Raw genomic sequence first — 22,182 nt, forward strand, 5'->3', positions numbered from 1 at the left:
ATTAAGAAAATAAAAAAAACACAAGCAATATTCTTTATATAGTTTATTGTATAATATAAAACTACAAAAGTAAGACTGTTTCAAATTCATATACACCTGACCATTGTAATAGATGCTATAGTCCATAAGTCGATGCAAATACAGTAGTCAGTGTTTATGCTTGTCTCCGCCCCCACTGACAAATATATTGATAATATTGCATAGAAAAAGGCACAGCTCCAGGATGTATGTAACATACAGCCTGCTTTTTGAATGGAAGAGCATCCCCACACACACCGCTCCCAAACCCAAATCCAAACCTCAGCCTATACCGAAATCCGCATGCGGTCACACTCCCAACCCCAACCAATGTCCCAACCCCCACCCCCCTTTTTACTGCATATTAAAATTTTGCTGCCTAGTCCACAGGGAACAGCAGAAATGATTGTTCAAACTGAAGGTACAGGAGAAACACACCGCACTCGTCTTCTCTTGAACATTTCAGCACAGTTTGGCATCAGTGGTTGACAATGCTGTTTCACAGGTCAAGCTCAGGTTCAGAGACTTCATTCTCGAACGTTTGTGAGAACAAAGTTGTATATATTGCATTGTGTAGTCTTGCTTATCCAGTCTTTCTCCAGGGACACAAACGGACGCATATATACCGAAATGAGACACCGTTGTCACCACCTGATTGGGTTTACAGAGTGTTAAACCAAGAACTGGTACAGACACCTCACCAATTCAAAAAAACAAACAAAAATGCATTAACATAAACATGGCTTTCACCCAAATTCCATAGATACTGTAATATACATTCCTAAAAGAAAAGAACATTCCTACCATACATTCTGTACACATTACAATACAGATGTTAGCTTCACATGGAAAATAAATATATTTACACAGGAAATGAATAAATAAACTGAACAATCACTTCAAAACCAAAATATTTTAAACCATTAAACTTATTAATTACATATAAATTAATAATAGTACTGTGTGTTCTGCACTCCCCCGGTCACTGTTTAACCACTTCCCCACAGACTCAGTCAGCGGGACGTATTCCTAATTCCCAGTAGCATTTCTCTCATGGCTGATTCCACCTTTCACAAACAGAAATGGCTGCACTGGGAAACCAGGCTGTCAGGGCTGTGAATCAGCAGTTATTGTGAGGACTGCCCCTCCCTCTCCAGGCTTCAGAAATTTCAAGACAGACAGCAAGATCCCATTGGTATAAACATGTAGGTGACATCACTCAGGTGGGCATATTGGTCAGGCCCACACCTGCTGGACTGTCATATGATTGGTTAAATCCAAGGCAATGGCAGGACAATGATTTTTGCGCAAAGTCTAGTCTCTTTCGGGTACCGGAAACCCATACATGACTGGGTTCCACTCATTATTGTAATCTTCTCTTTGTTTTTCATTCACTTGACACTGCTTCAAGTAAAGCAAGAACATGAGTCACAGAAATAAAGGCTGTCCCAGAATATCCCGTCACTATACGCAATATGCATTTTGCATATGGAATGCTGGATACCACTGTTGACGAACAAGGTACAGGATTTACGTTTTTTTTTGTTTCAATACAGGAATAAAGCAAAAATGGCTCCATAAGTTGGCAACAAGCGAGCACTCACAGCTAGCCTCCATGACTGACGCATCACCTGACGTGTTTTAAGTGGTTTGTTGCAGATACCTGCATACTATCCGATGTGCTATATAGCCTGTGTGTGTATATATATATATATATATATATATATATATATATATAAAGCAAAATATTTGTTTAACTCACAAGCTGCTGTCACCATGTTCCACGGATCTCCCAGGCAATGTAATCTCACGGTCTCCTCGCACGGCCGATAACACCCCCGCCCCCCGCTCGTTCACTCCGGCACGCCCGCTCCCTCAGGCTGTTTGTGCACTAGAGTGGACGCGCCGTGACCCAGCCGCGACAGAAAAAGAACGCCGCGCTTCGCCCCTGCCCGTGCTAACGCGGCGAAGCATTAAGAAACAAAACAATAAATTAATGAGGAAGTTACTCATGCAGAACCCAGCTCGTGTTCCGCCGCGACCAGGCCGCCACCCAACCGGCAAAGCGCGCTCGCGTACCTTTACAAAGCCATGCGCGGGGTATTACAGCACGCTCGCCAGCAGGGGCATGGGTCCGACAGCATGCACAACATGATGCACAGCAGAAGTGAAGGAACACAGTTTGCTGCATTTAAGGGTTGGGAAAGTGAGAAATTATGGAGCTTGAGACACAGTGTGTGTGTGTGTGTGTGTGTGTGTGTGTTCTGTGAAACAGCATGCCACCTCTTCACTGAAGAGTCGCAGATAATTCAGCTTGCTTAGTTATCTTGTAGACTGACGTTCTCATCAGCATTTATTAGGTCAGAGAACTAATCAATAATAAATGTTATGATACTAATTATAGTTAGCCTTCAAATACTTCAAACTGAAATATCATTAAAAACCAGCCAATTATACTCAGTAAAACGCACATGTTTCATTGAAAAGTAAACCTAAAATTAATTTCTGGTGATGAGAGTAGTCTTTTTTTCTCGTCGGTACCATCACATTAAATGACTGAGGAATATAGAGACTAAGGAAGACGATTGCTCAGAAGCGTAAACATACAGAATTATGTTCATCAATACTTTGAAAATCTGATTTGGATGAATTCCCTCTCGCGCTGAATTCATACAGCTTTACAAAGGCAGTAAGTAAAGCTTTTCATGGATTTCCTGGACACATCCTACAGTCATAATTCAGGTGACTTTGTATAAAAGTACAACATATTCTTGTCAATTTTTGGGTCAGCTAAACAGTCGTATCAAAGTATGTGCTTTTCATCAATGTTAGGAAACAACATTCTCAATTCAGAGATTTGGTAGAAAAATACAATTCCTTGTGTACAGCAGTTTGAAATGGACAGTCAGAATAATACAACCAGTACTAATAGACTGCTTAATCAAGAGCAACAGGAAACTACAACAACCACAGCAACAACAAAATAATAATATTAAAATAATAATAATAACAACAATAATAATAATAATAATAATAATACTTCTCACAAATGTTTCTGACAATGACAGTAAATGAGAGGACAGTTGAAACAGAGACACATGCGACTTTACTTTGTACACGCTTTGTGCTTCATTAAAGTTCATCTTGCTTTTTCTGAGAGGGTAACCAAGTCTTTAAAAGGTTATTGCATTTTTCATTTTTCAGTGATATTTAAAAAAAACACCTACAACAAAAAAAACTGACTGAAATAAAAAAAAAGCGCTGCAAGTTAAAAGTGGTTATGTGACTAGTGACAGATGAAAGGCACTCAAATTAGCTAGAAGCCAAGTGTTCATCTTTTTGTTTTTGGAAAGCGAAGGACAATGCATGCACAGTATTGTGTAGTAGTATCAGTTAATTATTTCAACTGTTTTTAGAAAACTGTACAAAAACACACAGATGAAATAAAATGTTCTCTTTTTTTCTGTCTTGAAAGTTTTTGTTGTTTTTAAAATTGTGAATCAAGAACCAACAAGAACCTCCATGATGTGGTCCAGTTCAGTGAGGTCCATTTTAAAGGGCTGGGCAGGGGGGGCGGAGGTGGGGGTACCCCCATAGGGGGACAGGGTCTTGAAAAGGTCGTCCGACATCACCATGGGGGCCATTTTGGAAGCAGTGACCCCCGCCGTGGTGGTGGTGCAGGGGTCAAAGTCATACATGGAGGTGTCAATGTCCGCAAACAGGATGTCGTCCAAGGCCAGATCTGTGAGGAATCCTGAAGAGGAGGAGGGGCTAATGTCCAGGCCGCTGGGGGGCAGGGAGTCCATCAGTCTCGACTCTGCCTTGGTGGCCACACCCGCGCGGCCCTCCAGCTGCGAGACCAGCCCCTCGAACTTTTGGCTGCAGGTCTTGCTGCAGTCCTTAGAGTCGGACCCGGCCAGGAGCGGGTGGGGCGCCACGGTGACGGAGGAGGTAGTAGTCGTAGCGTTTTCCGCGGCCGGTGGACCCAGCCCCCCAGTGTCGTCCAGAGCCGTGGAGGCGGGGGGCAGTCTGGACAGGCCGTGATGAAGGAGGGGATGGGCCAGGGCGGTGTGGGGGGGCGGGGAAGTGCAAAAAGAGGCGGCGTCGTCCTCCAGGAGGGAGGCGGGGGTGAGACAGGAATCCGGAGGGGCGGAGACGGGCAGGGCGGGGAGGGGCGGAGGTTGGGGCAGGGCCTGAGGGGAAGGAGACGTGGGCGTGGCCGCCGTCGCCGCCGCGGACAGGGCGCCGAAGGCGGGCTGGGCCTCGCGGAAGCCCTCGTCGGCGGGGTCGTCGGGCGGGGCGGAGGGCGGGAACAGGATGGGGCGCGGCCCGCCCTCCCAGCGCAGCTCCTCCTGGATGCGGCGGAGCATGTTGTTGATGAGCACGCGGCGGGCCAGGCTGGGCTCCGGCGGCGGCCGCTGGCTGTACAGCTTCATCAGGGAGATGTTGAAGATGGTCTGGCGCTGCAGGGTGTACGACACCTTGGACGGCCCGTCCGCGGGCCCGCCCGACGCCAGCGCTTTGCCTTCCAGCCCGTCCTCATCCTCTTCCAGTTTCCGCTTCGCCCCTTTACCCAACATAAATCTGCAGCAGGGACACAGGACACTGTTAATCACTGCAGATAAAATCAGCCATTATACTGCGTATGACATATAATAACCTGTAACTGCTTATGACGCTTTGAAGAGGAGGTATTTGGAATGTTTTTTTCAAAATTTTAAGTTCATGTTCTAGAACTTTCAGTTACAAGTACTGACTGTTACATCAGCATTAGAATGTTCAGTCAAGAACATTCTAATCACACATTTTAAATCTTACACTTTAAGGGTTATTTCTTTATGACTGATTGAAGGAAAGGATTAAATTATGCACATTCACATGCTGATGTGCTACGCTAAACAAAAGCTGAGACATCAAAACACTTTTCAACAGTTTGCCTGTTGACATCGGTAGCATTCTATTTAAATTTAAAATGGAACAAAAGTATTGTTAAAATGGCACATTCAGATTTTTGAATGTCTGGGGCCCCAAAACGGCTCACACAGTCTGTGTGGCATTTAATGTGTTAATTCTGAGTAACCTGCTATGCAGCACCCGAGCTGGCAGTCTGACTGGATTCTGGTGACTCAACTTTTCCTGTACAAATAGTCATGTGCTGAGAGATCCATACGAACGAAGACACAAGGACAATTAGTGTGCGTGAAAACGTGACACACGCTCCACTCACACACCCTTAAAACAGGCCTCTGTCAGCGAAGGGACCTGCCTACACAACCCCAGACTACTTTCAGTCACCCCAGCAACAACCTCAGGCTGGTAGGGAGACGATCATGGTCACTGACTGGGCCCAAATTCAGAGATTCACAGACTCCCTGAATCACCTCAGCCAATCCGAGCAAACCGGAAAAAGAACCTTCACTTCCGTTGCGTGACACACGGAATACTTTTCAGGGTTTTTCCTGCATTGAGATGTCTTGGGTGATTCGCTTAAGTGTTTTTTCAAGCCACCTAAGCCACCTATAGGAGAAGTAGCGCAAAAATTCCATTTAAAAAACAGAAAACCCCCGGAACAATTAAGAAAGCTCTGTGCATTTATTGGTGCAAATTGGTTGTGAATGATACTGCATTTCAAGTTTTTAAAGTTTACGCGCAACCTTAGACAGGATAAATTAGCTTCAGTAGAATCTGGTTCATTATGACCAGTCGATCGCCAAGGTCATGTGGGTAAATTGAGTGTCATTTTAAAAATGCATCAGTCAATATTAAAATTCTTCTTGTTTTCATCCCTCTTCCCTACAGCTTCTAATACACGTCTGGACAGGTACATTTGATTGGCATGAAATGTGGCCAATCTGCCACTGTTGAGAACTTTGTTACATTACGCTAGCCCATTCATGATGTAGACGTGATTGCGCACTCAAGATTTCATGGTATAGTCACGTAAATCTTGCATATTATGTGATAGTAACACAATAACTTTGCAAATGCATTTAAACACAATAAACCTAGCCCATTTTAGGCATTGACATTTGTCAATGGCCTATGCTCCCTAGAGGAGCAAGGTCTTAAGAGATTTTAGGCAGGGAATTTCGCTATGATGGTAAAGCTTAGCTTATCTTGCTTCCTTTCGTTTTGTCTGGTAGTCTAACGTCACTGCAGGGGACAACCTACTCTAACCTAGCAACGAGGAACGGTTTACATACAACATGTCCTACAGATATGAATATTAATGAGCACAGGATACATGCCCACCCTGTCCTTATCTGCTGAACAGGTCAAGATAATCTAACAGTTTTTATTCAAATGTAATGGTTATATTGGTTACAGCGTTTAAAACATGAAAGAAATATTAAAAACACAACCAGTTGTCACTTCTGGGAATACAGCCACAATCTGAATCCAGTTTCCCTGACCTGCAATAAAGATGGGCCACTGAATGGGTCATGAGCAGACACAATCTAGAAGGCAACAATAAACAGAGCATGACCAACTGTCACTGGAGAAAACTGGAAACTTAAAAGATCAGCAGCTTCTAACTGTGGCCTGAAAGGGAGGCAGGACACTCCCTCCTTATGACTCTTCCCACAAGCATTCCCATGATGCACGGCGAAGGCGCCGCAGCGGTTTCTGAGCCTAATCCAGACTGACGGGCCGTACGCGCTGGGCTCTCACCCAGCCTGCACTGCGCCCACTCCTCCAGGAAGAGCAAGCGCCCGGGCCAGTCACCTCGCCGCCTGTTACCGTGACTGTTTTTTCAAAATTCTAAGTGAGTGCTCTAGAACTCTGCTGTCAATTACCAGTACTGATTGCTACATCAGCATTAGAATGTTCGGATAAGAACACTCTAATCTCATATTTGTGATCTCACACCTTGAAGAGTTAAATACTGTTCCTGCTCTGTGTTTAGCAGCAGCTACAAAGGTAGAGTCAATTTATACAGAGCCAAAACTACTGGAAAAGCCGCAGAATGTGTGACAGAGGTCTCCTAGCAGAATTGCATATCTTCTTTGGACAGGACACTGGCACAGTTCAGTCTGAGAGAGACGGGGACAATTATAAACAGAGAGATAGAGATAGATACAGAGACAGTTGTAGTTTATGCTCAATATGATGTGTTTACGTAAAGCTTTGGCAACACATATCAAAATATGTGAGCACTCAATTATGAAGAATTATGGGAGGAAGAAAGAGAGGGAGAGGGATTTTCAGTGGAGTGAGGAGGCAGCTGTACGAGTCGTAGTGACTCACGGCAAAGACCTGCAGGAGCGACTTGAAAAACACCACCATAGCCCCGCCCCTCTTCACAACTCCCACTCCCCCGCTTCTGGACTCTCTACTCTGGACACTCCAGCTTATTTGCCATGCGCAGTCCCTTTGCTGCCATGTGATTGGCTGACAGCACTTAAAGGCTGTGGAGGTGGGAGGGGGGAGGGGAAGGGAGGGCCTGTTCAGGCTGGCTGTGGCTGAGAGAGGGCCCGACGCTCGCCTGCTCCACTTCCTGACTGACACCTGACACCCAGTGTGACTGCCAGGCACGTGCGTTAGGCTCCGCCCCCTAATAACTCTGAGTGGCATTTCAGACCATCTCCAGTCAGGCACTGCTTCCTTTACTCCCACACTTAATAGTGGGTGATCATGCACACGCACACTCGCGCGCACACACTTAAGCAATGGAAATCAGTGTGCTAATGTCTTTGGCCCTGAAAGGGTTGATGCAGCAGAACACTTAAAATTAGGGCCAATACAGGAAAAACATTTCTCTATTACATGTGCGGGACTTTCCCCACCAAAACTCCTGAAGCTGGCACAATTGCTTCGAAGAACAAAAAGTTTTTTTAAAAATTTGGCAAACCCCTATTCTAGCTACGCTACTCATTTCCTGCCAACTGTTACCTGAAACACAGCAACCGGTAACAAGGTGAAATTTTCAAAAATAAAAAAAAGATCAGCAACCCAACAAAGAAACAACAAAATTCCACTGTAAGACGGCTCTCAGTAGCTTGTCACACATACAGGTGGAATCTGAAACAGGGACCCAGAACTACAAGCACAGGTCCAGTTTGTGTTTCCATTAGACCTCCATGCACAGTAGTGCTCCACTCTGCACCAATCAGGAGAGAAGCATCACATTTCTTCACAAGATGGCAGACAATCTGCCGGTACGTAAAGCACAGACATAAGGCACAGATAAGAGACGTGTGGTCTCAGGATTGTGACTACATAAGGTACGCTTTCTCCGAGGTTAAAATATGTGCTTGTTCTTGCTTTAGGGCTGGGCTATATTATGTTATGATGAAGAAATTGCTGCCCACAGCTCTCATCTGATTGGGTGTGCCTGCAATTTTGTTAATGGACTGAAGTAACATAAATCCATGTGTGCTTCTAGATCTTCCCGACAGAAAAATCTGCAGAAGAGTAGGCAGAATCAAAACTGTAGCCTACCTGGTTCTAGTTTAGATTTCCCAATTTCCAGCTGTGCCACAAAGAGGCTAATAGCTAGGACAAAGTTGAGGATTTCTAGGATTAAGCAAAACTGTTTAAGAAAACAGATATGCCCAGCAGGATATTTACACAAATGTATAAGACAGGTAGGCAAAAAACACGGGTACAGAAGCTGGAGTTTGCAGTGATACTATGATCCTGTAATGGGATATCTTTGTCTACATGCCTCCCCTCCCCCTTCTCTCTTCGCTGTGCTATTTCAGGTCCTAAGGGCAAATGCATGCGCGCACACACCCACACACGCACATGCACGTGAACCACACACACATACACCACACGTACCACACACACGCACGTACACCACGCACGCACATGTGCACCACACTCACATACACCACACGTACCACACACACGCACGTGCACCACATGCACCACACACACACATTCACCACACGCACCACACACATGCACGTACACCACGCACACACCCACACACGTGCACCACACACACACAAGTACACCACACATGCACCACACACACACACAAGTACACCACACACATACCCACACACACACACGTGCACCACACACACATACACCACACGCACCACACACACACGCACACCACACACACCACACACACGCATGTACCACACACACGCACGTGCACCACACACACATACACCACACGCACCAAACACACACACCACACGCACCACACACACACTACACACACGCACGTACACCACGCACACATGTGCACCACACACACACACAAGTACACCACACACGAACCACACACACACACACACCACACACACGCACGTACACACCCACACACATGTGCACCACACACACACCACACCACACACATACCCACACATGCACGTACACCACACACGCACACACACACACACCCACACACAAACATAAAAACAAACACACACAGCCATCAGTTTTCTGAACCCTTCTGCACACGTATTCACAGAACAGTCCAAACCCACCTGCCCTGCTTTCCACTCAACATGAACCCAGCACAAGCCCTACTGGTGGACCCAGGCCACCGCAGAATGGCCAGATGAAGCAAAGCAGGTCAATACAGCAGTGTCCCTTGGAGACAGGCAAGTGCTAATGCTAAGAGTGAACACTTCACACCTTTCACACCAACACACCAAATGTACTGGAAGAATTAAATTCACCGACCACAGCCACACTGTTCACCATTACATTTTGCCTCATCCCATCCTCGGCAGCTGGTGCTAGCAGGCATCATTACCTGTAAGCAGCAAGCATTCTGAATCTCCAGAGAGCATCACGGACAGTCGCTAACAACAGGCGGCAGATGTCAACAGCTATGTGGGATGCTAGGCAACCCGTCGACGGACACACCGTCAGCCTGCAACACACTCGCACATTGGACTGCGCAGAGCTGGAGACGTGGAATAAATTAACATCTGCCTTTGTCAGTGACTTTAAAATGTTCACTTGCATTTGACTGGGTTCTACAAAAGTAAACAGGCTTGAGGACAAGCGAGGTTCGGGTGAAGCTGAGGACAAATGCTGACGTAGCACTTGTTTGGCAGGCTGATGAAGGCTGCATTTCCTCACAGGGACCGATTCACGCAGGTGAGTAGGCACGGCTTTAGAATTCCAGGTGGCTTGGGAAGAAAAAAGAAAGAAAGAAAGAAATGTTTCCCTTCTGCTCTGCACTGTTCTATGAAAGACAGAAGATAGACCACATTATAGCCTAGCCAGAGCAAGTGGTTTAGAGTACTTACAAAAAAGTCTTTCCTCAAGTGCTTAAAAAAGCGTAGACCCTCCATTATTTTGGAAAGGGACTATTAAGGGCGAAAAATTGTGGGTGAACTTCACATACTCAGAGGGAATTCAGGTCACTCGGAAAATCGGACAACCTCAACAACACAGACGCACTGGTTACGCACTGGTGTTAAAACTCAAAACTGCAAAAAGTCATGGCTGCAATTTATACCTATTCCAGTATTTTGGAAGTTATTTGTGAAATACGCATACACGAGCACATTCATTTTGAAAATACTGAGAGTTCCAAGTCTGCTGTGGACAACTGGATTTAGGAGATGGGCTTAATCAGACTGTGTGACATCACAATGTTATTTTTAAAATGTATCATCACAAACTGTGCCCACACCACTCTCCTCCAGTTAGTATAACACGACAATGGGACTGATATAACGAGTGAGGTAATGCCTTACTATTAATGCATTAAAGTAGCATTGTGTTCAATAGTGCAGTTTTCAGCAGCGCTGTGTTTCTTCGTATTACTGACCTCCAGCTTCAAGAGATGAGGGTTACATTCTTAAAAGCTGAGATGTGCCCAAGCAGCTTTCAAGTAAGATTTGCAGTGCTCATGTTTAAGGATGACAGATTCTAAAATGCAAATAAACTATGGGTTTTGCAAAGGTTTTGAGTTTACATACTGACAACGGACCCTTCATTTTTCCCATGCAATGATGCCGTATGGGGGAGGAGGTGGGTAGGATGATTCCAAGGGCCTGACAGAAAGGGACTCTCAAAGAATTGTGCTGAGCAGGGACAGGGTGGCCTGGGATGGTGGGGCCCAACGTAAGATCTTTTCATGGGTCCCAAAATCCCTGGCGCTGCCCCTGATCCCACGGCCCCAACAAACGCTAGTCAATACATACATATTATTTTGAAATGTATGATTAGTTACTAGCAAGCTGGAAAAATAAATACTTAAAAAAATAATAATAATTTATATGAGGCATATATTGTTGTTGACTAAAAAAATCATATGCCATTGAAAAGGGGGAAAAACACAGGACAGGAACTTTAAGAACGTGGATCTGTGGCAGAATGGATACATTTGTTTTCAGGCAACATAAAAGCACATTAAAGTACTGCCTGTCCTTGGAATGGGCTCTACCATGCTCAAATGGTATGCAGAAACCGAATGATGGATGTGACTGACAAAACAACAGTGCAATAGGCCTACATTTTGATATCCAACACATGTAGAACAAGTTTGAACAGGGAATGCGATTTCTCCAATGAGAGAGGACTGTGTCTTGCAAGGGAGATCCAGGAGAGAGGACTGTGCGTTGTGAGTGAGATCCAGGAGAGAGGACTGTGTCTTGTGAGGGAGCAGTTCATTTGTTTATTATAAAGTTACGCATTAATAAGCAATATCTTTTGTCACCATTGCAGTAGCAGTTCAGCCAGTCTGTAATAAAAATTTGAGTGGTCCCTCCCCTCCTGCACAGATTTCTCAGTCCGTGAATGCGTCTTTGAATAATTTTGTTTCTTTCTAATTTCGTTTCTGGCGGTTATGGCCTTAATACACTATGCAAATCCCGTAATAATGATAGTCTTAGCATGTCTTAATAAAACCTCTGATATATACAACTGATTAACTGGAAGGCCTATTTTGAGTCATTCTTTTTATAGGCCATATAGTAGCTAGACTTTAGGCTTATCAGTTAATCGCCGATGATCGATTAAAAGAATTGCATGAAATTTGCATCCTTACGCAGAGATGGTTAGGTGAAAGATAACACAGATGATTCTCCTCCAAGAGACAACAAGGCAAAACTGAAAATGTCCATAGTGGCTGTGACTACATCAGAACTGCCTTTTAGGACCTCTAGCAAGCAAATGCTAGACATTACAACACTCAATCAGTCCATCAGCACATCGGTCACGAGGAGGAGGAGAGTACCTTCTTCAGAGCCACTTCTCACAGTCTTAGCCGTAGACTGTCTGTATTAAAGCCCAACCTGAAATAAACTGTCGGCAGGAGCTGTCCTGCTGTGACATAACTTCATGGCACCAAAGATCCTCTACATTGACAAGATACTAAACACACTCCACAGTGAAAACGCTGTCAAAGATTGGAAACGAATTAAGACCACTCCCAGAGTTCCACCATCCTGAAGATTTCTGAGGCCTTCATAACAGTCACCTGCATTCATTCAACTTCAAAAACTACTAAACTCTACACTTAAGCATTCAGATGAAACGTAATTATAAGAACACAATAAGCTCCTGGACCAGGGTACTCTAACCCAGTGAGTTTGTCAGGTCACACCTTGCTGCAAGAACATCAGAAACAATAATCAAAACGTTCTGTGTAAGCCCATTTATTGGAAAAGAGACTGTATTCATATGTACAGGCCTACTATGAGTTATAAACCAAGCAATCAACTCTAACATAGGAGTATTGCCGGGTTGCAAACCCAGCTGCACCTTGAACCCTCTCGGACGTACAAATGTTCTTTGGCCCATGAAATCACCAGCCAACAGCGTCTCACTACTAAATCCTCAGCGTACCCTAACCACAGCTTCAATGAGCCACGCCGCACACTCAGTAATCCTAAAGTGGTGCTATACCGTGCTTTCCCTGTATTCCACAGAAGGGCTAACGGTGATCATGATGAAGCGGCTCAATGATGTGACAGATTTAAAAATAGCCTATAAGAGAACTGATTAATTTACATCCATGGTACATGACACAAGCCCAAAGATTGTCTAAGTTTAACTGACAATTGATGCGAAGTATATTTTAGAAATATGTTACATAATAAAAGGACAAATATATAAACATTCATCAGATTACAAAGTGTGGATGAGTTTGCCTATAACACGGACAACAAAATTGAACATCTCAGGACATTTTTGCACTAAATTAAATCACATTGCACTAATGTCATACACATGGTGCATATTCAGAACTGACAATACAATAACCGCAAAATATCAGCCTGGATAAAAATGAATAGCGCTTCCCTTTCAAAACACATCGAAGTACACTAGCTAGGCTAAACAGGATGAATCGCTAAGAAGTATATGACGTTTCTTTTAAACCAACTTCCTGTACTTGGAGCGAGTCACTATACTCAGTAGTCGGTGCCCAAGTTCTTCAAATAATCTGTTAAACAAACGGCTCGCTCAGTCAATACCAGCTACTGGTAAACTAATGGGGTCTTTCAACTAAACATTAATTCAATACAAGTCCGAAAGAATAAACAAAACATACGTGGATACAAGCAAATATATACATAAATAAATAATTGGCAGGGTATCTAATTTAAGATTTAATTTAATAAGGTTGTCAACAACGCGAGAAGCGAGTCCCGTTTTATCCTAGTCTACAACGTCACCGAACTCTTAAAGCGTACGCTTATAACTTTACAATCGAAAAAGCCTTGGTGCACATACATTTTCATTAAAGAATCAACACCTCCATGCCTTCGAGAGCGACTTCGCTGCATTTGTGATCAAGCTAGATAGCTAATTGTTACATCGACAAATACAAACATTCGGATGTATTCTACTTTACAATAGAAAATAAATCATGCTCCGCATCTGACTTCGTGAGCGTCCAACGGTGTAGCCCTCTAGCTGGCTAGCTTGTTAGCTGAGGGCAAAACTGAAAGAAAATCGCCGAACACCAGCTAAATAGCCATTCCACTAACTGCTATCCAGCTAATGCGCCAATTCGAATGCATGTACTTGGCGAAACACTCAAACATAATAACCAACGCATGCAAAATGAGAGAGCATACCATGCTTTCCAGGACGCCGCAGCCAGTACAACGCAAGTTTACTCCGAAATTACGACCAGAAGGTCAACCGCCACTAAAATAGCATGCATAGAGATCGGGACTGACACAGCTCGCTCACTCGCTAGCAACGGTAGCGCGACGTTCGTGCAGCTGAACTTTGGCTACAGACCAGCACGAGCTTGTAATACAGTCTGACCACAAATAATCGAAAAATACTTCTTATAACATAATATTTGCACTTTTATTTATACATGTCATCGTTTACTGGACAGCATTACTATCTCTACCAATGAGATATAAAAAGGCAAACGACATTTAATGTTACAGTAATTCCAGCAACAGTAGTTCGCAAGGTAGCCAAGTTGACTAGATGCGCTATATTTAGACATTTTGTAGGCTACTTCAGATGTCTGAAAGCGGCACTTACCACATTTAGTTCCACCTGAGGTTTTAAGTGAAGCATCGGGATTACTCGTTGGTAAACAGAGCTTGTTTAAAGACTAAACGACTGTGTCCACAATAAACTCCTTCGCTACATCGTTTCCAGAGTCTCCACTCTTCAGGCAATAGTGAGCGAAGATCCAGTCACACAATGGCGTTCCGGTGCGGAGAGAGAAATTCCCCACCACTGGGTAGCCTACTAAAAAGCCAAGACAGTGCCGTCAGCTGCGCTAATGCTGTCCCCGAAAAGAATGACGTATAGTGAGGCTTCAGCTGTGCAGTGCGCCGACAACACTGTCTGGCTTCAGTGAGTTCCGCCCCTCACACACACATACACGATTGCCTGCGTCCTTTCTCCTCCCCCTCCTCATTCGCTTTGCTCTACCCTTCCTCCCCCGTGCACCGTGCACACTTAGCAGCTGGGAGAGGGACCAAGCAACTCCAACGATAGCCAGGCTGCTACACATGCCCCTTCTTCAACTCAATAACCAATCAGAGAGGACTGTGGGCTATCCGCTCCCGGTCTCTCATGGTTCATGCATGTGCCCTTATCCCGTGGGGAAATAAATGCTTATTTTTTCGTGCCCTTTGCAAAAGCCCACCTCTGTGCCATACCAGGTCCATGCATGAGTTACGATGGACTACAAGAACTACTGTGTTACCGACAAACAATGTTAAAATCAGACCGTCGGTGACAACGAACGGGCGTATCTCCATAACTCGCCTCACCGCGAGGAACTGCCCCGCTGAGAGAACGAGCAACCGCAAATATTTGAAGCATTCAAGTTATTTAACAACTTGAAACCCGTCAACAACTTCACTTACTAGACACATTAGTATTCGCACAGAGCAAAATCAATTCAAATATTTTTATGTATTTGTTTCTACATGCTGTTTTTAGGTGGACGTTAAACACAGTAGCCTATAAGGATCTGAAATAGTCCGCTTATAAACAATGTAAAAAGCACCAAAGGGAAAACACGATTAAGAGTTCTCTGCAATAACTGCTCTCTCTTTAAACGGATCCCAAATTCCCGGTTCATTTGTAAATTTCTGTGTTTTCTAATCTTTATCAGCAGTCCTGGTGGCCTTCCTGTCCCTCAGGAGAGCAGTCAGCTTGTTAGCTGGACCGATATAAACAAAGCGGCTATCAGTTTTTCAATATGGAAAAATGCTCACTACAGTGTAACAGAATTCAGATCCATCTGTTAATTTAATTCTTTTTTTCCCCCTAAAATTGGATCTTGTAGCAAGTGCCACTGCCACATCTGGTCTTTGACAGATGGCAGTTGACCATGCCACATTGTGGACTATCCCTACACCCAGGATTACCTGGATCTCTTCAACAGAACTATATTAAATTGACTTTATAGGATTGAGCCATTTCAGATTGAAACAGAATGACTGACTAGCCACCAATTAACTCACTTTACTTAATTACAAGGAGCAGTTGATCTACCATCTGACAATCAATACATAAAGCATCTAGCATATTTGGATGTGGGGAAAAAATGATGCACCTGTATGCACTGTCCCCAAAGCAACAGTGAATTTACCAGAATAATTTACCTGAGATAGCACAGGAAGCACACAATTCAAATAGTCTGTTATCATAAGAAATGTATCTGGATATACATACTGTATTTCACCCTCTATGTAGAAAACTGGTCGGACAGGTACGTATTTTGTGAGCACAGCAATTGAATAATATTGACTGAGGCACACAGACAGAGAACATACTGATTTGACCTCTTCATCTGGTGGACTGATACAGTGAGGCAGGCACAAGAGAGTACAAAGCTTCTCACAGTGCACTCCAGTCTCTAATATCAGAAATGTAATTTATTTTAGTGAACCAAAACATTTTTTTGACAAGCCAATAAAAACCAATATCAATAGCCCTGCTGACAGGAATCAAATCATGTTTGGACAAAAGAGCTTATAACAAGACAGGGTAGTGCAACACACTTCTGGGGCTGGTTTTTAAGTTAGCATGGTTCCTCTCTGATAAATTCTAAACGGATGTCACAAATACAGACCGACAGCAGTTCAGTCTGTCCTGTCAGCCATCTTGACAGCCATCCAGCAGGAAGATGATCATACAGCAAAGGAGAGGGCAGCATGTGCAGGTGTTTATTTCACTGCTCTCTCTCGCTACTTTGCTGTTAAAAGGCTCTTCTCAGGGCCCCCGGCAGGGCATGAGTCCAGGTGCATGATGGGAAGTGTGTTTGCATACACCACTGGGCCCCATTCATAGAATTTATGTTGGTGGCTAGCTCTGGCCTACACTCACTGGACTGGAGAATAACTGACCAAATGACAAGACTAGTATGCTGCACCATAATCATTGAGCAGATGTAATCTCGACTCAATTTCTGAAGCTGGCTCTTGAAGAGGACACCTGTTGTGCCTCAATGTTGGTCAGTCTGCCCAACTTCCATTTGGTGTACTGTCAACATGAATGCACCAGCAGTGCATCAGCTCTGTTCATCCTTCTTCAAAAGTCAATTCAGGAAATTCAATTAAATTCAGTTCATGAATTGGAAAATCTCCATATAACATTTTGAGCATTTTTCAATTTAGGAAGTCAGTTTCAATTCATTTCCTGACCTGAAATGGAATTTGGTCCAACCCTGATTGGCAGGGGTCCAGAAAATTTGAAGCTGCATTAGTGTTGTGATTTTTCATTTTTTATTATGGTTCCAATTAAGGCCACATATGCCTAACTGGGGGAACTAAGAAAGCACTTGCATATGTTAAATATTCGATTTGGATTTTGCATCCAACTACTTGAGATTTCTGATTGTCATGCATACCACTGCCTGATGCTGCTGTGTGGTGAGCTATGAGTCAGTCTTTAAGAAATGGATGAAAATTGTGGCAGCTGCTTGTTCTGGACAGCTGAAGAACACAAACAACATGCTCTTGCCAGCCCTTTCACATATCCATACCCTTCTCTTCATAGTGCATACTGGATCTGCCGTTGTGGCGTTCTCAAACGGGACGAGGCCCATTATGTTGCGGTTTGTCCCAGAACCACCTCTCTGGGTCCACCATTCAGCATTCAAGCTGACCCCTCTCCAGAGATACTGGAGGGGGCCTCAACATCCAACAGCTCCCCAGCCTAGCGCTGCCCCAACCTGAACAAGTCCCAGCACGCCACGCAGAGAGACAAAGTAACACAATATCTACATGACTGCACCAATTGAACTATGCACCGCGACAGACAACGGACACCTAATCTGAAAATCTCATCTGCTAGGATTTCTTCTACCCCTGTGGGGGAGCTATTAAAATTTCATGAGAAACACGGCAGAGGTGGAGCTCCCTCACAGTGCGATCGTCCTCGGCGCTGCACACACAATGCGAACCGAGCCCTGGCGTCGCTGCGCTGAAGAGGCCGTAAGCGGCACGACAAGCCGCTCCGCTCGCCGTGCCCTCCTTAAATAATGGACGACGGCGACAGAAGGTGCGTGGTCAGGTCTGCCGTTGAGTGTCTGCCGCGCGAGCGTGAGAAAGACCGGGCCGTATGCTCACCTATTTTCAGTCTGGCATGCGCTAAAGATGGCAGAAGGCTCCACCGCCAGCCCTCTCTCATGTTTCAGGAGCCCGGAGCAATGCGCGCTAACAGGTGAGACCAGGCACACAGCGCCCGTTTCCCTCAAATCCTGAAACTCAAGCGTAAACAAAGAATTAACAGTCTGCGGGGCTACTTTATTTCCACCAAAAGATTACGGAGTTACAAATGCGCTGCGCGTAGTCGCACACAGTGACACATTATGCCTTTTGTGCGCTTTTATTGGAGCAAGTGCAGTTTTCTTTGGCGGTTTCCCCCTCTCGCCATTTGTTTTCTTAACAAAACAGCTACTGTAAGGGGAGGTGGTTCTAAATAAAGAATTCCAGTCAAAAACAGGAAACGACTCCCTGAGTAATGAGAGCGAGACCGAGCAGCACTGGCTCCTGGACTGAACCCACAACAGCTTTCTGTTCTGTACCAGAGTCGCCACCACAGCCACAGAGAGGCACACCATGCTACCCACTGCCCCCTCACTATTACACCCCAGATCCTCTCACCAGGCTCGTCCTCTCCGCAGACAGGGGTCAAGTTTAGCCAAAAAATGAAACAAACCCCCCTCGCCTGAGGAGGGAGAGGGGTCAAAAAAGGATAGGCGATTCCTTTAGACTTTTACTCCTGAAAAAGGTCACTGATTAGACTGATTCATTGTGAAAGTGGAAAGGGTCATGGATTTGGGAAATGCAAACTGCCTATCTTAGATTTCAAGTAATTAAGGACTTTGTCGCATGGCTTTTGCGTAGCGCGGAAAGGCAAAGCTCCCTGCTCTCGCCCCTATTAAAACCACACCGTCACGCTGACAAAGGGGTGGCCTGATTATAGTGCACTTAATTACATGGCCTTTCAGCGCAGGAACAACGCTCCAGCCTGTCGTAGCAGCTGAAGTCCCAGCCTCTCAGCTCCCGCCGTCTCCACGGCACGCCCCGCTCCCTCCTTATTTAGCTGGGCCCATTAGCGCTGCAGCCCCACAACAGCAACCGCTCGAGCTCTCGCGCTCCCTGCGTCAAAACGGGCATCTGATTGTAAACCTCAGCCAGGGGCCCTGTACGGGTGCTCAGTAGTCAAGCGGCTGAAATCTGATTTCATTGAGCCTTTTATTTATTCATTAACCCTGTGGTGTTTTCAAATTAATTAATAGGCCACCTGGTGGAGTTAGAGCAGCGTGTGAAGATGCCCTATCAGCGGGGGAGGCAGTCCCACCATTACCCATGCCCCGCCCCCAAACTGAAGCACCTGTAAAATGGAGGCATCATTGTGGATCAGATCATGCCCTGTGTTGCCCGTACCTCTCACTGGCTTTGTGACGGCATTGGCAGGGTTTAGAAATGACAAACAGGTCAACACTGAGAAAGCAAACCTGAGGCCTGTTGCGCCAGCTCACAGCCTGACTTCAGCCCTGAAGTGTCTGCGGCCGTAGGGGTCAGGACTGCTGTCACCGGCACTGAACAAGCTTCCAGTGGAGAGTAGTCCAACCAAGACATGAGCATACACAACCTCCTGTGCTTCTCCCTGGGGACAGCTGTCCCTGTAACACCAGGACATGCTGTTAGAGAAACACATGAAACACAAAAACCCATGCACTGTCCTGTCTGCACTTTACCACCTCTCTTATCTGAGGGTCTGGTAAAGAGAGCATCCCAATATTGTCATGAAAGACATTGTCCATCACAAGCACACAAACAGTGAGACAGACAGATATAGACAGACAGGCAGACAGTGAGACGGGCACATACAGACCAACAGACTGTGATACTGAGAGGTATAGACAGACAGATACAGACAGACAGGCGGACTGTGAGACGAGCACATATAGGCCAACAGACTGTGAGACTGACAGATATAGACAGACAGAGACAGTGAGAAAAAACAGATAGACATACGGACAGAAAGTGAGACAGACAGATAGAGGCAGACAGGCAGAAACAGGGACAGCCACAGACACAGAAAAAGGCCCAGAGACAGACACTCCAGGCCAGCTCGGCCTGACTCAACCTCTCTCGGCGACTGGAAACAATTTGGAGAGGGGGCAGGGCAGGGCTGGGCAGAATAGGATAGGGAGGGGAGGGTTCTCTTCCCCTGCCTTAATCCTCCACAGGACAGAGCTCAGGACATCCCAGCATGGAGATTAGGAGAAGCGTTTTAACGTAGAATTAAAGATGGAGGTGATACCCCCATTGCTAATGCGGCCTCCACAGGGCAGGGCGCTGTCTCTGAGGCAGCGGGCCATTGCTCCCAGACCATCGCTCCCGTTGCTGGTTGCCAAATATCTGAGAGTTTCACAAGGGGCTGGTGCCTGGTCTGCCCTGCACAGCCTCACTTTTCTGTATTCACGTTGTCATGGTTATCACACAGAACACACAAAAATGTGTCGCCAAGTTTGAACCAGTTTGATCTGGACCACTCCCAAACCCACCCACCTCCATAAAAACGACATAAATAAACTCCAGTGCTGGACTGTTTTCATACACTCACTCTAAAGGCAGCTGTCCATCCATCTCTGTGTTGTTCCTTTTTAATTAATTTGTCTTGGTGCAAGCAACTTTAAATACAGCAAACACATGCTTTGACCAAGAGAGAATTTCAAGAGACACAAAAAAGAGCAGAGGAAAAAGGTTTCACGTGAAGGATACAGGTCACTGAACCAACTTTCTTTGAATTCTATACTGCTTTAGTACAAAAGAACTCAGGAAGGAGAAGTCCAATTAATTGATTATAATCATTTAATGTGATGTAATCCCTTAGTGTAAGGTCAGAGGTGCACAACAAGGGCTGATCAATTTCAGGGTTTTGTGCCAACTCTAAATTATTTAATTAGCTCAATCATATCTTGATCTGCCATTTGTATAAGCACCAGCTACAGCTGCAGGCTGCAACCGTATCCCAAAAATTTTACTGTATTAAAGTACAGGAGTGAACCAGTACAGTTGATAGAGAAAACCAAATCTAAGATAATTGGTTGGAACAAGAACTATCACAGGACCAAAGTTGTGCACCTCCAATATAAGGAACTGATCCTGTTTTTGCCATGTGATTGATCTCCCCTTTATAGCAGAGTGAGTGTGTGCAGTAATCCAGGATAATGCAATGCTTGATTGACTAATAAATCGTAACGTTTGTGAAAGCCCACATTTAATTAAATATGACATGCATCAAATTATCCTAGTGATGTGTGGTAAAGAAGGCCTGGGTAACATTAATAATTGGTAGAATTGAGCTGGCTGTGTTGACAATAGACTGCAAAAAAATTTGTCAACTTCTTATGTTGTAGAGCAATCACAAGAGGAGGAAAAATATAAGGTTTTATTTTCAGGATGTTCACCACAACCCCACCAAGATTCGTAAGATTTATCCCAAAGTCATATACGTATACCAGCTTTGTGAAGCTCGGCAAGTTTTGGTGGTAAGTTTTGTGGCTGTAAATTTGGGGTGTTTAGCATTTATCCTGTTACGTGTCTGTCCCTGTTGGTGTGTGTGTGTGTGCATGTGTGTGTACGCGTATGTGTGTGTATGTTTCCCTGTTAAGCCTTGACCTGTGACCACTGTTCGTCTTTGCTGATGCAGTTTGTTCATGTTTGTTGTGTTGCCATCATTTTTGTTCCCCTGCCACATTAAATCATTTTAAAAGCATTTTCTGTGTATGATTCACCTACAATTTTGGCACTAACTATTTAGGCTCTTGGTTCTCTCTTAGCTCCCTCGTGTTCCTTTGGAAACTCATATCAAAGGGCTGATTATCAGACCTCTTCAATAGCTGACACATACTGCTAATTGGCAACCCACTAAATATGACTCAGCTGTATAGCTGTCTTTCAATTGTGATTTATAGTTACTTCAAAGTTCAAGTCCTTTTTTGGCTGTGATCTTCAGTGATCTGGTACATCAACCTCCAGAAAAGACCTAAGTGCACTGATCTCCACTGCAGTACTTAAGGGTGTGTGTGTGTGTGTGTGCAGTGTATATGTGCGTGTGTGTGTGTGTGTGTGTGTGTGAGTGTGTGAGTATGTAGTGTGTGTGTGCATGCATGTGAGTGTGTGTGTGCGTGTGTGTGTGTGTATATGCACGCGTGTCTGTGTGTGTCTGTGTGTGTGCACCTGGCTCAAACGCAACCAAGACAATATTTCTTTCTGTAGTTCTTTCTTCCCACCC

The 22,182-nt window shown here is 44.9% G+C and overlaps 1 protein-coding gene across 2 annotated transcripts; it reads right to left on the reverse strand.

Moving 5' to 3' along the window:
• Positions 1–28: 28 nt before the first annotated feature.
• Positions 29–14,858, reverse strand: LOC118218455 (SERTA domain-containing protein 2-like). 2 transcript variants are annotated; one of them, XM_035401110.1, is made up of 2 exons: positions 14,449–14,858; positions 29–4,602 (listed from the first exon to the last, which is right to left on the reverse strand). In XM_035401110.1, exon 2 carries the CDS (start codon positions 4,596–4,598, stop codon positions 3,519–3,521), a length of 1,080 nt encoding a protein of 359 aa, XP_035257001.1. In that variant the 5' UTR covers positions 4,599–4,602; positions 14,449–14,858; the 3' UTR covers positions 29–3,518. The 2 variants fall into 2 exon arrangements, with proteins under 2 accessions (XP_035257001.1, XP_035257002.1); XM_035401111.1 differs by lacking the exon at positions 14,449–14,858 and adding an exon at positions 14,022–14,397.
• Between the last annotated feature and the right edge of the window lie 7,324 nt (positions 14,859–22,182).

This window comes from Anguilla anguilla, chromosome 18, assembly GCF_013347855.1.
Source record: "Anguilla anguilla isolate fAngAng1 chromosome 18, fAngAng1.pri, whole genome shotgun sequence".
NCBI lineage: Eukaryota > Metazoa > Chordata > Actinopteri > Anguilliformes > Anguillidae > Anguilla > Anguilla anguilla.

What these genes read in the sequence shown, in the direction of transcription:
- LOC118218455 (XM_035401110.1), bottom strand. Translation starts at nt 4,598, where the DNA reads ATGTTGGGTAAAGGGGCGAAGCGGAAACTGGAAGAGGATGAGGACGGG.